Source organism: Chiloscyllium plagiosum, chromosome 6, assembly GCF_004010195.1.
Source record: "Chiloscyllium plagiosum isolate BGI_BamShark_2017 chromosome 6, ASM401019v2, whole genome shotgun sequence".
In the NCBI taxonomy this organism is placed as follows: domain Eukaryota; kingdom Metazoa; phylum Chordata; class Chondrichthyes; order Orectolobiformes; family Hemiscylliidae; genus Chiloscyllium; species Chiloscyllium plagiosum.
Window position 1 is genome coordinate 116,574,779 of NC_057715.1, and position 17,339 is coordinate 116,592,117.

The following is a 17,339-nucleotide window of genomic DNA, read 5'->3' on the forward strand; positions in this document are numbered from 1 at the left end:
AGGAAGGGTTTGGAGGGACATGGGCCGGGTGCTGGCAGGTGGGACTAGATTGGGTTGGGATATCTGGTCAGCATGGACAGGTTGGACTGAAGGGTCTGTTTCCGTGCTGTACATCTCTATGACCAGTTGCAATAAGGGGTCTACATTTAATCAACTGCTCTACCAAATGTCTCAAGCTAACTGAAGCCAAACTCAAGAGGGGTTGTGTTTTTAAAAAAGGCTGTTCAGCCCAGAAATCTCATTCTTCCTGCTGATGTACATGGATTGTCTTCATCAGTAAGATATCTCATCTGTTTATTTTTCTCCATCCAGGTTGCACAGATGATATTGTGACAAGTGACCACTCGCCAGCCTTTGGCACTTTCGAAGTTGGTGTGACATCACAGTTTGTATCCAAAAAGGGTGAGTATGTTCACATGGAGCATCAAAGCAGGGAAGAGGCTACTCAGTCTGTTGATGCTGTTCTACAAATTAGCAAAACTACAACTCTCTGCACCTAGGCTAATCTGTATAACCAAATCACTTTCACTGAACAAAAATCTGCCCATCTGATTTTTGAAGTTCAGTGGCCTCCAGAGTTTTGGCAGCAAAGAACTTTGCAAGTTTCCTTCACAACCTTATTGAGTAGCATTGATTTGTGAATCTGGTTGCTGAATATGGTCATGGTGTTCAAATGATGCTAGGGTCACTGGTGAGGGATATTGCAGCTCGGCCAAACCTGTGCACCTACATCCACTTGCCTTGCCCAAAGGGTTGCATGTGCTATCAGGAGTGTCACTGAATTCAAGCTGTTCCTCACTTTTAGTAGCAAATGCTGCACTGTCAGAGCATCAGCACTGGGGTAGGCACTGCATTGTTAGAGGGGCAGTACTGAAGGAGCACAACACTGTCAAAGCAATGGTATTGTAGGCAACTGGCAGGGGTCTTGTGCGGAAGTGTAATGTTGTCAGGGGAGCAGTACAGGGAAAGTACCACACTGTTGAAACATAGAAATTTAGGAGCAACAGTAGGGTGTTCGACTGTTTGAGCCTACTCTGCCATTCAGTATAGTCATGGTTGATCCTTTTTTTTTCCATGCCATATTCCTGCTTTCTACAGATACTCCTTCATACCTTTAAAATTTAAAATGTATCTATCTCTTTCATAAGTGACCTGACTTTCAAAGCCTTCTGTGGTCAAGAATTTTATGGGTTCGCCACTCTTTAAGAAATGTTTCCTCATCTCAATCCTAAATGATCTATACTGTATACATATAGAGACATAGACAGGGTGGATAGTCAGAGGCTTTTTCCTAGGGTAAAGAAATCAACTCCAAGAGGGCACAGGTTCAAGGTGAGAGGAAGAAAGATTAGGAGAGAAGTGCAGGCAAGATGTTTCACACAGAGGGTGGTGTTTGGAATGCACTGCCGGTAGAGGTGGTGGAAGCAGGCACATTAGCCATGTTTAAGACATATCTTGATAGACACATGAATGGGAGGTGATTAGAGGAATAGAAACTGTACATGGGCAGTAAGTAACAGGTCTAAATAAGGGTTAGGCATTGGCACGGGCTTGGTAAGCTGAATGGCCTATTCCTGTGCTGTATTGTTCTTTGTTCATTGTATCCTGAGACTCTGTCTCTTCTGGTGATAGACTCCCCAGCTTGGAACAACATCCTTCCCGCATCTAGTCTATCCAGTTCCTTTAAAATTTTACAATGTTTCAATTAGATTCACTCATTCTAAACTCTAGTGAATACAGCCCCAGGTGAACCAACCTCTCCTCATAAGTCAACCATTCCCAGTATAAGCCTTGTGAACTTCCACTGTACTCCTCCTATGGCAAGTATATCCTCTCTTAGGTAGGGAGACCAAAACTGCAGGAAATACTTTGTATGTGTGTTCCATCAAGATCCAATATAACTGCAGTAAGATATCCTCTTTCTTAACTCAAACCCTTTTGCAAAGTAGGCCCCCCTACATACCATTTAGGAGAAAGTGAGGACTGCAGATACTGGAGATGAGAGCTGAAAATGTGTTGCTGGAAACCTGCTGCGCTTTTCCAGCAACACATTTTCAGCAACATACCATTGCCTTCCTCGTTGCTTATTGAGCTTGTCTGTTTACCTTCATAGAACGGTGTACAAAGACAGCCAGATCCCTTTGTACATCCACATTTAAATAATACTGTCTTCCTGGTTTTCACACCAAAGTACCTCAGTTTCATATTTACCCTGTATGATTCTGAATCTATATTGTTTGTCCATTCGCTCAACTTGTCTAGATCACCTGGAAGCCTTCTTGCACCCTTCACACAACTCTCAATTTCATCTTGTTTTGTGTCAATACCTAACTTGGAAATATTGCATTCGATTCCCTTATCCAAGTTATTTATAATTCAGAGATGCCGGTGTTGGATTGGGGTGTACAAAGTTAAAAATCACACAACACCAGGTTATAGTCCAACAGGTTTAATTGGAAGCACACTAGCTTTGACATTGTTGGAAGGTCAGTCTATCAGATAAAATGTGAACCCTAAGGTAGATGCAAAAGATTTCAAGGCACTGGTGTCTTTTTCAATATTTATCCCTTAACCAGAATCAGTAAAAACAGATTATCTGGTCATGCAGTATGATGGTGGTACGCTGCTTGTTATTTTATAGATTATAAAGATTATAAAATTAACACTTCAATTATTTATTGAACCAATGGGTGTTGAGAATGTGTAATTCTATGCCACATAGTTGGGACACATAGCATAGATTAATGCATGAGTTTCACAGAACTGTAATTGAATGCAAGAGTTGAGGGGTGGTGAGCCTTTATATGAAGATCATAGACCTGTTGAACTGAATGGACTGCATGAATTAAAAGCAGCGTAGAGTGAACAATAAGCGTCTTGACAGTTCAGTAGCTTGAAAGATAAGGCTTTGACTGAGAGTGAGCTTTTGATGTCTGTCGCTGCATGTGAATCAATCGTAGTTATTGTGATTGTGTGTTGCAGATAAATATAAAGAGACTGCGTCAGTCAGTATGAATGTGAGGGGCCTGTTATTTGTGTTCTATATTGTGTACTTGAAGCAGCTGGGTTTGTTTACTGGGGACACAGCTGATGCGAGTGCAGACATCCATGACAGCGGTGATTATGTGAATGCGATCCCTTGTCATTCATGCTTGGTCCATTAAAGGTGCTTCTGACGAACACGATGCTCTCGTCTGCTATGGTTAGCCAGTGAAGAGTGAAGCTAGTCATTGAAAATTGCTGAGAGTATGGGCATGATCAACAGTGCATTGTGACCCAGGCTTTGTCAGAATGTGACAACCATCACATTGAAGGGTCATGGTAGCATAATCATGATATTACTCAACTAGTAATCGAGAGGAATGATAATCCTACTACGAGAACTCGGAAATTTAATTGATCATTTAAAAGAACCAGAATGTAAAACCACTGTCAAAACCTAACTGCTTCACTAAAGTCCTTCAAGCAAATAAATTTGCTGTCCTTATCTGGTCAGGGCCTATATATGATTTCAGATTCATAGCAATGTGGTTCACATTTAACTGCCCTCTGAAACAGCTGAGCAAGCTACTTGGTTGTGATATAAATAAATAAATGCTGACCTTGCCAGTGACACAGCATCTGTGGAAAACCTTTAACAAGAATCATACCCCTAGACCAACGAGCCTATTTTTTGAATAGATTTTTTTTAACATAATCTAAAACCAAGTACTACTAGTTTTATAATGATTTGTAAGGGACGTTTTCTTTTGATCTTCCTGATTTTCACTGGAACACTTTTGGGAATTGGGCACACACTTGTGCCTTGCACGAGTTACCATAGGAACCCAGGATCCTAAACTATTTAACCATGGTTGCTGTTTGAACTGGATCTGACTCTGGATGGCCTGGGGACCATATTTGAGAGTAATTCAGTCTGGAGATAAGCCTTTCACAAGTCAGTAGACCCAGTATTGAGGCAGCAATTGCTCAAATATAAACCACTTGGCTGGACATGTCATGTGTATTCCTGACACCAGAATGTCAAAATTAAAACGTTCTACTTAGACCTTATTCACAACAGAAGACTCCCAAGACTGATAACAGTGTGATCATGATGTGAGTATGTTGATTGTCACCATGTCTTACTTTATCAAAATGATACTTTAAATATTCACTCATCCAGTGTTGGTGAGAATGTGAAATTCTCTGTCATATAATTGAAGTGCATAGCATAGACTAATGCATGAGTTTCACAGAAAATGCTTTAGAGTTGTTCTAAGAAAATCACTGAAGGAGTCTGTCATCACCACCAGGACTTGTGATGTAGCTAGTTGAAGCAGGAATAGGCCATTCAGCCCATCAAGCTTGCTTCATCATTCAGCATGATAATGGCTGATCCTCTGTCTCAGTGCCATAGTCCTACTCTCTCCCCTTCCCCTTTAAATCTATCTTTATGTATGTTCATTAACTTTGATGCTGCAGCCTTTTGTAGTTGAGAATGCCACAACCTTGATCGTAAAAGACTGCTGAGGAGGAGGTCTAGTCCTTACATTTCACAAAGGCATTTTGGGATGAGGTGAGGTGTCCCCATGTGAGTGAATGATGCAAAGTATGTATGATTGTGTGGATATTTGTATTTGAGTAAATTAAGGCTTAATATTCTTGTTAGTCACCTTCAGTGGGCTTTGAGAAGATAGATAGTGACCTACTGTTGTGCCTCAATTGAAATTGATAGTGCCCAAAAAAAGTCTAAGGGATTTGTTGGTAATGGGGATTTGTTGTGGAAGGTGAGCTGTGATCATGGACAGTAGGACAGGTAAATATCCTGCTGAGATTTGTTGAATCTTTAGATAAATTGTTTTGTCCAGTGCAACGTTTAATGAAAGCACATGGAGTCTTTATTTCTTTGAGTTTCGAGTTTAAAAAAACATAGAAATCATGTTAGAACTGTACAGGGTGCTGAGACCGTACCTGGAGTACTGTACACAGTGTTGGTGCCTGTTTTTAAAACAGAACATATCGCCATTGGAGGCTATCCAGAAGATATCCACTTGGATGATCCGTGGGGTGAACAGGTTGACTTCTAGAATGGCTAAACGGGTTAGTTCTTTATTCATGAGAGTTTAGAAGAATGAGGAGGTGATTTTATTGAAACACGTAAGATTCTGACGGGACTTGGTAAATATTGAGGATATATTTCCACAAACAGGAAAATCTCAAACTAGGAAGCATAGTTCCAGAACAAGGGGATATTCATTTAAAACTAAGATGGAAGGAATCTATTCTCCCAAAGGACAGTGAATGCTGGAACGGTCTACCCAAGAGAGTTGCGAAGGTTAGATCACTAAAGGACTTTAAAGAGGAGGTAGCTAGATTTTTGAAGCATTACAGAGTTAAGAGCTATGGTTAATCAGCATGAAAGAGGAGTTGAGGCTTGAGTCAAATCAGCCGCGATCTTGTTGAATGGAGGACTGACTAGAAGGGCTAAATGTCATCCTCCTACTCCTGCTTCGGTATCTAGTTTTATGTTCTGACCTGGCCTTGGACAAGGCGATCTTACTAACAAAGTGAGAAATTGGTCTGACTGCTTATTACTCATTCCTGGCTCATGTTTATATACAGGTCTATCCAAAACATCTGACCAGGCTTACATTGATTTTGAGAATATAGAAGCCATCGTGAAAACTGCCAGCAGGACTAAGTTCTTCATTGAGTTTTACTCTACCTGTCTGGAAGGTAAGTGATTGTAAATAGAAGCCCCTGCTCTTCCTTTCTTCAGCCTCCTGTCCCATCCTGACTTTGCTTTCTTCACACTACCAGGCTTCCCAAAAACTGATCCCCCCCCCCACCCACACCACAATTCTTCGCAACTTCAGCAAATAAACGTGAGATGTTTCTTCACTGTTATCTGCCTTAATTCGCTCTTTAAGTCCAGCTTCGTATGGCCAGGAGGCTTGAGGTACCCAAGAAGGATCTTGGGCCTGATGAGCCTCTTTCGGGAGAGATGATGATGTAATGGAAACATCACTGGACTGGTAATCCAGGGACCTAGGCTAATATATTCAAAACCCAACAAAGATGCTGGTAGTATTGCTAAATTGAAGGGCTTCTCTTATGAGGAACGGTTGGGTATGTTTGTTCTGTCTCTATTGGGGTTTAGAATAATGAGAGATGATCTTAGTGATAGAGTCATACAGCCATATAGCATGGAAACAGACCCTTCGGTCCAACCAGTCCATACCGAACATAATCCCAAGCTAAACTGGTCCTACCTGCCTGCTCTAGGTCCATATCCCTCCAAACCTTCCTTAATCATGTATCTATCCAAATGTCTTTTAAACATTGTAATTGTACCCACGTCCACTACTTCCTTAGGAAGTTCATTCCACACGCGAATCACCCTCTGTGTAAAAACGTTTCTCCTTGTGTCTTTTTTTGAAATCTCTCTCCTCTCACCTTAAAAATGTGCTCCCCAGTCTTGAAATTCCAATTGATTCTCTGATGGACTTTTGCGAAAGTTTTGCTGCAATTGTGCAGGGCCTTGGTAAGACCACACCTGAAATATCATGTGTAGTTTTGGTCTCCTTATCTGAAGTGTAGTCATTGTTGCAATGTTAGAAATATAACAGCCACTTTGCACACAGCAAACTCCAGCAACATCAATCTGACAATGACCCACATCTGCTTTTTTTGTCCTTTTGATTGAGCAGGACAGACGTATGAGGAGAGCTGGAATCGGTTAGGATTATATTCACTGGAATTCGTAAAAAGAGGGGCATCTCATAGAAACCTACAAAATTCCAATCAGACTACATAGGGTAGATGCAGGAAGGCTGTTCTTGATGATAGGGGAGTCCAGAATCTGAGGTTGCAGTCTAAGGATTACTGGGTAGGTAATTTAGAATTGAGAAGAGAAATTGCTTCACCCAGTGAGTAGTGACCCTGTGGAATTTGCTGCCTCAAAGTAGTCAAGGTCAAAACATTGTATGATTTTTAAAAAAGTTAGACAAGAAGCAGGAACAGGCTATTTAATTAGATAGTCATACAGAATGGAAACAGATCCTTTGGTCCAACCCATCCATGCCAACCAGATATCCTAAATTAACCTAGTCCCATTTGCCAGCATTTGGCCCATATCCCTCCAAACACTTATTGATATACCCATCCAGATGCCTTTTAAATGTTGTAATTGTACCAGCCTCCATCACTTCCTCTGGCATCTCGCTCCAGATAATCAACCATGAACATTATGAATGATCAATTTCCCCCAACTTTTAATGTTCCTGTGAAAGAAAGGAATCAGACCATATAAGAGTCTGGTCCAACACCAAAGTTACCAACTCTTAGCTTCCCTTTGAACTACCATAGCAGACACCTGAATTATATCAAATTGCTACTGAGGTCATGCTGTCCTGCTAGCACTTTGTCAGGGTAATTGGGGGCTGGGAAATAAAAGCCAGCAGTTAAAAGCAAACAAAAATGGATGTGTTTTGGCTGCCTTGGTCATTGTGTTCCTGAGACTTGCTTTCAGTGCCATATTTTATTTATTGAATTTAAATTTCACCAGATGCTTTGATTGTATTTGAACCCATGTCCAATATCCCTTGTAATTTTTTTGTCACTGTGCAAACCTCTGATCAATGTGCAGAAACCATTCATTTGAATGCAATTTGACATGCAGAGTTTCCCAGCAGCCATGCATTTTAGAGAGAATGTCCGTATCTCCACGACAGTAGCCTGAGCCTCTGAATTACTAACTTGGTGACATTGCCACCATACCACTGCCTCCCAATAGATTTCTCAATAATTTCACCCTCACTCACTTTTACTCCATGCTTACAATATGTATTCTATAATTACCTTCTAGTTGCTGATGCATCAGTCCAACTGTATTCAAGATTTGTTTGATGTGTTTCCTAACATTCTGGGGTTGTGCTTAGAAACTCTGGAGCTGTTGAAGTAAATTAAAACTGCAAGTCCATTGCTGTGGCTAACAGTGATTCAGCCCTGGGTGTGGGGAGCAAAGAGTACATTAAAAGGTTTGCGTGTATGTGGACCTGAAGCCAAAGTTTTGAGTGTGGGTCTGTTCACACTGAGGTTTGGAGCCTTGCCATGTCCTGTGCTGCATTCCTGTAACTGAAAAGCTATTTTAGAATTAAAAGTGCACATTTAATTTCTGTGATTTTTTTCTTTTGTGTATTTTTCTTTGTGCAATTTGTGTATTCTAAAACAGGTGGTGACAACTCTTCTCATAACAAGGTGACCAGCGACTACCCCTTTCTGTGGTGGCAGATTCCACAGGCTCTGATTTCAGGAATTTTTCCTCATCTCAGTTCAAAATGGCCTTCCTTATATCGTTAGACAGTAATCCCTGGTGTTAGATCCCCTACCATGGAGAAAATCCTGCATCTACCCTGTATAAAAACACAGTGGTTCATCGATGGGCTGAATGGACTACTACTGCTCCTACAGCTTTGCTGCTTTATTCATAAATACAAATTCAAATGCTGTGACTGTTATGCTGTTTGATTGCAGAGTTTAAATTTTAGGGCAGACCTTTAGCCATTAAAATTAGGCTGTAATAATTCTTCCACAATGCTTTCTTTCAGCTGTCTTTTCTATGGTATTATCTCATATAGTTATACGAGATACAAGTGTAGTCATTCATCCATACTGAGGCCCAAACGCTCCAGCCATCTGAGACAGCACTCCCAGCTCTTGGACTCTACTCTCCAAATAAAGATTAGGTGACCAACTCACCTCTAATTCTGGTTGTGTCTGGGGCCTTGACTTTACTGTAACACATCATTTCAACTCTTGTTGTAGTCTCAATCAGACGCATCTTATCTCTGGCCTTCTAACCTGTTGTAATGGTGCTCCTGAACAATATCCTGAAGCAGTATCTCATCTTGCTGTTCAACACTCTGCAGCTCTCTGGTCAGAATATAGCAGTTAGTAAACTCACTTCCTGGTTCGTTCTTTACTATCACACAGATATGCAGTCAATAAGTGGTGTCCTGGAGGTGAGACTTGACATTTGGAGTATTAGAGTTCAGTAGGATTGGAAGGAGAGAAGAGTGAGTGCTGTTTTGATGTGTGTTTCTGCTTCCTGCTCCTCCTTTCCTACCAATCAACGTTAAACAATCTACCAACATTTGCAGCATGCTTAATATTGCTGCCAGCTCTGAGTACACACACCCATGATCTGAATGGGAGAGAAATAATGTACTGACTTATGTTTGACCATTCTGTTGCAGAATTCAAGAAAAGTTCAGAAAATGATACACAAAGCTGTGACAACATCAACTTTCTGAAGGTTGGCTGGTCTTCAAGGCAACTCCCAACGGTAAATAAAGCAGACAGTATCTCTTTTTTGCTGTTATGTGCTATCTTGTTGTGCCTTATCCTTATTCCAGGGAGAAACAAAGGCAAAGGAGGACCATAGATTCCGAACAGGGCCTTTCCCTGGAGCGTCAGAAGCTGAGGGGTGGTCTTACAGAGGTTTATAAAATCATGAGGGGCATGGATAGGATAAATAGACAAAGTCTTTTCCCTGGGGTGGGGGGAGTCCAGAACTAGAGGGCATAGATTTAGGGTGAGAGAGGTAAGATATAAGAGAGATCTAAGGGGCAACGTTTTCACACAAAAAGTGGTACTTGTATGGAATGAGCTGCCAGAAGAAGTGATGGAAGCTAGTACAATTGCAACATTTACGAGGCATTTGGATGAGTGTATGAATAGGAAGGGTTTGGAGGGAAATAGGGCAGGTGCTGGCAGGTGAGACTAGGTTGGGTTGGGATATCTGGTCAGCATGGACAAGTTGGACCAAAGGGTATGTTTCTGTGCTGTTTATCTCTATGACTGTATAACTCTAATGTACGTGACCATTCACAATCAGAGGGTGTTTTGAAGTATTTTACGGACCATGTTGTTTAAGTGTAGTTATTGTTGCAATGTTGGAAATACAACAGCCACTTTGCATGTAGCAAAGTCCAGCAACATCAATCTGACAATGACCCACATCATCATTTTTTTTGTCCTTGTGATTGAGCAATAAATACTCAGCAGGATGTTGGTGAGAACTCTCTTGCTGTTTTTCAAATTAGTGGCCTTGAGATATTTCCACCTACTCAAGAGGGCAATTAGAACCTTGATACAGAGTCTCATTGAAAGGCAGTTCCTTAGTATTTCATTGAGTCTCAGTCTCGATGATGGGCTTAAGCCTCTGAAGTGGGTCTGGAATCCACATCTGCCTCACTCAGAGTATGTTGCACCATTAAACCATATTCGAGTCTTCCTTGAAGGCTGTGCAGATACCAGTGTATTATATATATTTAGTAACAGTCGAAAATTAATATATCATCATTTGTGGCGCAGAAAGTAACTATTCGGCCCATCAAGTACATGTTGATAGCTTTGCTTTATAATTCACAAGGCTAATTATTAGTTGATTAACAAATAAATTGGCAATGATGCATACATTTTATTTTAAAGCTGAAGCCAATTCTGTCAGATATTGAATATCTTCAGGACCAGCACCTCCTCCTCACTGTCAAATCGGTGGATGGTTATGAATCCTATGGTAAGTATTGCCAGCGTAATGGGAAGGAATATTCTGATTAACCCTACTGCACATATTCAGATATCTGGTGAAGAAAAACTGTAAACCTACCCATCTGTCCTCCATGTGAATCCAATTCCATGCTACGTGGTCGATCTTGATGTGTGAACTGGTCCCCAACATCATCCTGGGCATCAGTAGGAACCAAATGTCAAAGTTAATTGCTTCTGCCACTGAAATCTCATGTATGTCTTAATGTTCAGTGGTCTTGGTTTTTCTAGTGCTCTTTCATTATCTGCTGGCAATAAAGTTGAGCTCAAAACTCTACCCTATATCTGTTTGCATTCAAAGCCCTCTTAGCTTGTCACACTGGTCTTCACTAAATTACATTGGCTCCTCAGACCTCACATCTGGATATGAAATTGAAAATGTCTCCTTATTTTTGATACCCTCATTGCCTCACCGTAGCTTATATATCTCAAAGCTTTTCTATATGTATCTTGCCTCTTGTTGGCATTAGTAGAAACAGAAACCATAATAGTGACCAAGAAAACCAATAGATGATGTGGAACAAGCTGCTTTACCAAATGTGAATGGTGAGAATGCAGTACTCATTAACATGGAATAATTTAACTGCATTGAAGGAGAAGCTAGGCAACTCTATGGGGGAAGAGGAATTGAGAATAATGCAGATGGAATTTGAGGAGAAAGCTAGAGTAGGAAATGATGTATTGAAATGGATTGATTGAGCCAAATGACTTTGTTCTGTGGAATAACTCTAAAACCCTTGAAACCTCACTTCAGCCCAGTAAAGTCTGTTACTTAGCTCTGGCCTCAATGTATTTTTCCATCTTTAGTTCCACCATTGGTGTCCAGGCTTTCTGTCATCTGGCGTCTGCCAACTAGTATTTTCTCCCTCTACCCCTTTGTCAGCCGTTCTGAGGAAGTGTTACCAGACCTAAAACATTAACTCTGATTTCTCTTCACTGATGCTGCCAGACCTGCTGAGCTTTTCCAACAATTTTTCTTTTCACTGTGAGCTGAATCTGTTCCTGGGTTGAACCCCAGCCGAGAGTATGATTTATATTGGGTGGAGTTCTTCTGTGTGTTAGCAAGTCTGTCATTTGATTCTTAACTCCTTCTCCCAATGTGTTCTGTCTCTCTCAGGGGAGTGCTGCATTGCGCTGAAGTCAATGATTGGCAGTACTGCTCAACAATTCCTGACATCGTTATCACACAGAGGAGAGGAGACTGGCAACATTCGTGGATCCATGAAGGTTCGGGTGCCAGCAGAGAGGATTGGAACTCGGGAGCGTCTTTATGGTGTGTAATGTGTCAACATGAGCAAGCTTTGTTTTCTTTCATTGGCTTAGTTCAGAGGTCTCAAATAGTGTTGCTGACCCCTTATTGTTTTTGTGGGCTTCATGCTATTTAAACTGAGCTAGACTGCAGTTACACTTGTCAGCATTGTATTGACATAGAATGGTTTCATCTTTTGTGCTTTTTGTTTGCACCATTTGAAATGGATAAAGTAGCAGATGTCATGTCCTCCTCTTTTCAGCTCACAGAGTTGGTTGTTCCATGTTGTGGTTTTGAATGGTGCCATCCTGTCCAGTCAAAGCCCACAGGCTAGGGAAACTTCATTTTTTTGTGTAGGGAAGGGATTGGTGGTAGTGAAGGCTAATGGGAAGATGGCCAGCAACTTGAGCACTATGCTCCTGCATAAATCTAGATAGGATACTACATAGGACAAACAGGAAGAAAGTTAGCCACCAGGATACACGAACACCAGCTAGCCACAAAAAGACACGACCCTCTCTCCCTCATAGCCCTACACACGGATGAAAAAAAAAAGCCACCGTTTCGACTGGGACAACACATCTATCCTGGGACAGGCTAAGCAAAGTCATGCCAGAGAATTCCTAGAGGCCTGGCACTCCAACCACAACGCCATAAACAAACACATAGATCTAGATGCCATCTATCAACCCCTCATAAAAACGAACAGGAAATGACATCACCACAAACCTCAGGAACCCCATCCAGGAGAAAGATATAAATGAAAGCAGGCGACAACAGCTTCGCTTCACTTGGAGGTCGCCACTGATGATGTTACCTAGCCAGGTGACGAAACGTCTGGATATCAAACCTACAGCTCAGCGAGCAAACCTACACCCTAAACCTCAATCTGAGCTACAAACCTTCACAAACCTTGCATAAATCTGGATCTTTAGATTTGGAAGAATGAGAGAAGTAAAAACAATGTTTCAGTCAAATGCTCCAAGCCATAAGGGTATGCTTACTGATTGTGAGAGATGAAGAGAAGTGGGAGTGGATTCATGTGGAGCATAAGCACTTCCATGGACCAACTGAACCTCAAATGGGTTGTTCCACTGATGAACGCTATAGTGTTGGAGCCTGACTGGCTTTTGTTGCATTGAGCACTTGTTTATTTTTAAGGAAGGAATGAAAGTATTGCTTTCCTAACCCTGGAGCAAAAGCAGAAGACACTTCCTGGCAGTTTTCCCCAACTACTGGGAACCCAGCCAGCAATGATTGAAAGACTCATGATGTGGCATCGCTTTGAACTCTGTTAAAAAGTGCTGTGCCTCGCTGAGCTTTCTGCTTCATTGTCATTGCATTCTGTCTCTTGAGTTCCAGTGTTTATGCAGCACTTTCTAATGTAGAAATGTGGCCAAGAGCTTTTCTCAATGGGTTCCTGGTCCCCTTAGGATTGACTTAAAAGTTTTGCAGGACCTTGTAAAAATAACATAGTCTCATTCTGTCCTTCTTTATCATTGGGATTTCTTATGACCACGATGTTAATGGAAAATGCCTAGGTGAACTTGTAATGTCACCATAACAAATTTTTATGATGGAACAATTGACAGAAGTATGTAGACTTTTAATGTTCCACTTCAATGCATGATATCAAAAATCAATAGAACAGGTTGTATGTTGCAGAGTGCAGAGTCTGGAGCTTTTTAGCATTTTATTCCAAGGGAGAGTGGACCTGAAATTTAGGTTCTGAGGTACAATGGACAATAGTCACCTGTGCTTGTGTTGCAGATGTATGGATGTGAATTCCTTTGTTTTATCCCAGTTGTTGTTATTGGGAGCTTGGTGCATATGCTGCATTGTTGTTGCTGAGAGTCTTGATGGACCACTTTAGAGACCAGCTGAAGCTCAACTGCATTAATGTGGAACTGGAGTTTACATACAGATCAGATTTCTTTCTAAAAGAATTCCTTCATGGAATGTGGGAGTCATTGGCTGGGTCAGCATTTATTGCCCATCCCTAGTTACCCTTGAGAAGATGGGGGTGAGCTGCTGCAGTCCATGTGCTGTAGGTAGACTCTCAATGCCAACATGAAGGAGTTCCAGGATTTTGACTAAAAGACACTAAAGGAATGACTATTTATTTCCAAGTCAGGACTGATAGAGTTTTGTTGGGGAACCTGGTTGTGTCGGTGTTCCCATGTATCTGCTACCCTAATCCTTTGAGGTAATAGTGGTCGTGGTTGCTGTCTAAAGAGCAATGGTGAATTTCTTCCCAGCAAGTGGGGAGTATTCCATCATGCTCCTGACTTGTGCCATTGCAGATAGTGAACAAATTATGGGGAGTCAGGAGGTGAGTTACTCATTGCAAGATTCCTAGACTCTGACCTGTTCTTGTAGCCGGAGTACTTAGATGACTAATCCAGTTAAGTTTCTGGTCAATGTTAACTTGCAGGATTTTGGTAGTGGGAGGTTTCAGTGGCGGTAATGTGATTGAATATCAAGTGATGGTGGTTCGATTCTCTCTTGTTGAAGATGGTCATTGCCTGGTACTTGTGTGGATGTGAATGCTACTTGCCACTTATCAGTCCAAGACTAAATATTGTCCAGGTCTTGCTGCATTTGAGAATGAACTGCTTCATTATCTGAGCAGTCACAAATAGTGCTGAATGTTGTGCAGTCATCGGCGACCATCCCAGTTCTGACCTTATGTTGGAAGGAAAGTCATTAATGAAGCAACTGAAAATGGTTAGGCCTGAGGCACAAGGGGCTGGTTGAAGATTGTTGCAAATGTTTCGGCCTTACCTTTTACATAAATGTCCACAGCTCCTGCATCTTTAAGGATAGGCTGTTTAGCCTTCTCTAATGTGCAGTTTTAGTGTCCTGATCTCTGAGCCAGGAAGCCCTGGTTCATGTCCAGCCCACTACAGAAGTATGTCACAACATCTCCAAATAGGTTGATGAGAAAATATCTACTCTGAGGAATTCTGCAACCTTGATGTCATACTCCGTCAAATGCTGCCCTGATTTCAAAAATCATAACTCTCACCTCACCTTTTGAATTCAGCTCTTTTGTCCATGTTTGAACCAAGGATCACATGACATCGGGAGCCATGTGGCTCAGCCTGAAGCCAACTGAGCATCAATGTGCAGATTATGGCTATGCAAGTGCTCCTTGCAAGTACTCATCATGATACTTTCCGTTACTTTACTGATGATCAAGAGTAGACTGATGAGGCAGTAATTGACCAGGTTGGATTTGTTTTGATTTTTGTGAACAGGACATACCCAGGGGGTTCTCTAGGTTGTTGAGTGCATGCCTGAGTCGTAGCTATCCCGGAACAACTTGGCTGGGGGGGCAGCAAGTTCTCAATCACAGGTCTTCAGTACTATTGCCTGAACTTTGTCAGGAGCCTTAGCTTTTGCAGTATTCTGTATCTCCAGCTGTTCATTGATATCATGAGTGAATTGAATTTACTGAATATCAGTAACTATGTTACTGGGGGCCACTGAAGAAGGTCAAAGTGAATGATCATTTCTCACTTCTGGTTGAAGATTGTTGCAAATGCTTCAGTCTTTCTTTTTATGCCGATGTTCATGGCTTATCCATCTTTAAGGATAGGTTGTTTAGCCTTCTCTAATGAGATGTTTCATTATCCACCACCGGTCATATTATGCCAGGACTGCAGAGCTTTGATCTGATCTATTAGTTGTGAAATCGCTTAGCTGTGTCACTTGCTGCTTATGCTGTTTGGCACACAGGTGGTCCTGTTTTGTAGCTTCGCCAAGTTGATATTTTAAATACCTGGTGCTGCTCCTGGTATGCACCTGTATGTACCAGGATTAATCCTCTGGTTTGATGGTAATGATAGAGTGGGGGTATGCTGCTTCATGAAATTGCAGATACAGATTGTGTTGAATACAATTCTGCTGCAGCTGGTGGTCCACAGCACCCAGTTTTGAGTTGACAAGATTTCATCTTCACTTAGTCTCTGAGGCAGTCAATCTCACCAGTACTGTCATGAACAGATGCATCCAGTCTTGTAGCTATGTTGTATGAACTTGTCCAGTTCAGTCAATAGTGGTGGTGTTGAACCACTCTTGGTGATGGACATTGAGGACCCCACCAAAGTACACTCTGCCCATCTCACTTTCAGTGCTTCCTTTGAATGATGTTTGATGTGGAGGAATACTGACAGGTATGTGGGTATTTATGTGGGATGGTGAGGGAGGATCTGGTCATCAGCAGGAGGTTTTCTTGCCCATGTTTAACCTGAAGCTGTGAGACTTTCTGTCCAGAGTCAATATTGAGGATTGACAGGGCAACTCTCTCCCATATACCACAGTATCACAACCGCTTCTGTCTTGCTGGTGGGACAGAACATATGGTTATAGGATGATGGTATTGTCTGGAACATTGTCTATAAACTGTGTCAGTTTGTATGAATATGATACGTGTCACTTGAAAGGTCTGTGAGACAACTGTCTAACACCGATCCAAACTAGAGACCCAGATAGACACTTGGCAAATATGGCAAGGACTGAATGACATCACAGGTTCTAAAAAGAGACAGTGTAAGATAGCAGACGATGACACGTCCCTCCCAGATTGTCTCAGTGCCTTCCATGCTCGCTTTGAGCAGAATTTCGGCGGAGAGATAACACCTATTCCGACAAGTCCAAACGAACCTATCCCAACTGTCACTACATCAGAGGTCAGACCAGACGGAGTACCAGGCCATGCACTCAGTGCGTGCGCAGATCAACTGGCAGAGGTCTTCTCGGACCTCTTCAACCTCTCCCTGCAGCAGGCCACTGTCCCTGCCTGTGTCAAGAGGGCCAACATCATCCCTGTGCCTAAGAAGGCTCATGCAGCATGTCTCAATGACTACCGCCCAGTGGCCCTAACTTTGGTGGTCATGACGTGCTTTGAAAGGTTGGTTATGGCATTAATCAACTCCAGCCTCCCCACTACTCTTGACACACTCCGATTTGCCTATAGATCCATGTCAAATGCCATATCACTTGCCCTTCACTCCTCCCTAGAACATCTTGACACCAAGAACAGTGCAATACAGTCTTCAACACTATTATTGGGGCGGCACGGTAGTCAGCACTGCTGCCTCACAGCACCAGAGACCCGGGTTCAATTCCCGCCTCAGGTAAATGTCTGTGTGGAGTTTGCACATTCTCCCCGTGTCTGCATGGGTTTCCTCCGGGTGCTCCGGTTTCCTCCCACAGTCCAAAAATGTGCAGGTTAAGTGAATTGGCCATGCTAAAATTGCCTGAAGTGTTAGGTGAAGGGTTAAATGTAGGGGAATGGGTCTGGGTGGGTTTCTCTTCGGAGGGTTGGTGTGGATTATTGGGCCGAAGGGCCTGTTTCCACACTAAGTAATCTAATCTATTATCCCTTCGAGACTGATTACTAAACTTAGTGATCTCTAATTAAGCCCCACTCTCTGCAACTGGATCCTCAGTTTCCTGACCCACAGGCCACAATCAGTGAAGATTGGGAACA

General features: G+C 42.1%; 1 protein-coding gene across 1 annotated transcript in view; it reads left to right on the forward strand.

Annotated features, from left to right (window-relative positions):
• Nucleotides 1–17,339, forward strand: part of inppl1a (inositol polyphosphate phosphatase-like 1a) — a 105,240-nt gene that overhangs the window by 58,519 nt on the left and 29,382 nt on the right. The window contains exons 15-19 of the mRNA XM_043692726.1: nucleotides 313–402; nucleotides 5,605–5,718; nucleotides 9,240–9,328; nucleotides 10,477–10,564; nucleotides 11,711–11,866. Of these exons, the coding sequence (XP_043548661.1) occupies nucleotides 313–402; nucleotides 5,605–5,718; nucleotides 9,240–9,328; nucleotides 10,477–10,564; nucleotides 11,711–11,866 (537 nt within the window). The remainder of the gene's footprint in view (nucleotides 1–312; nucleotides 403–5,604; nucleotides 5,719–9,239; nucleotides 9,329–10,476; nucleotides 10,565–11,710; nucleotides 11,867–17,339) is intronic.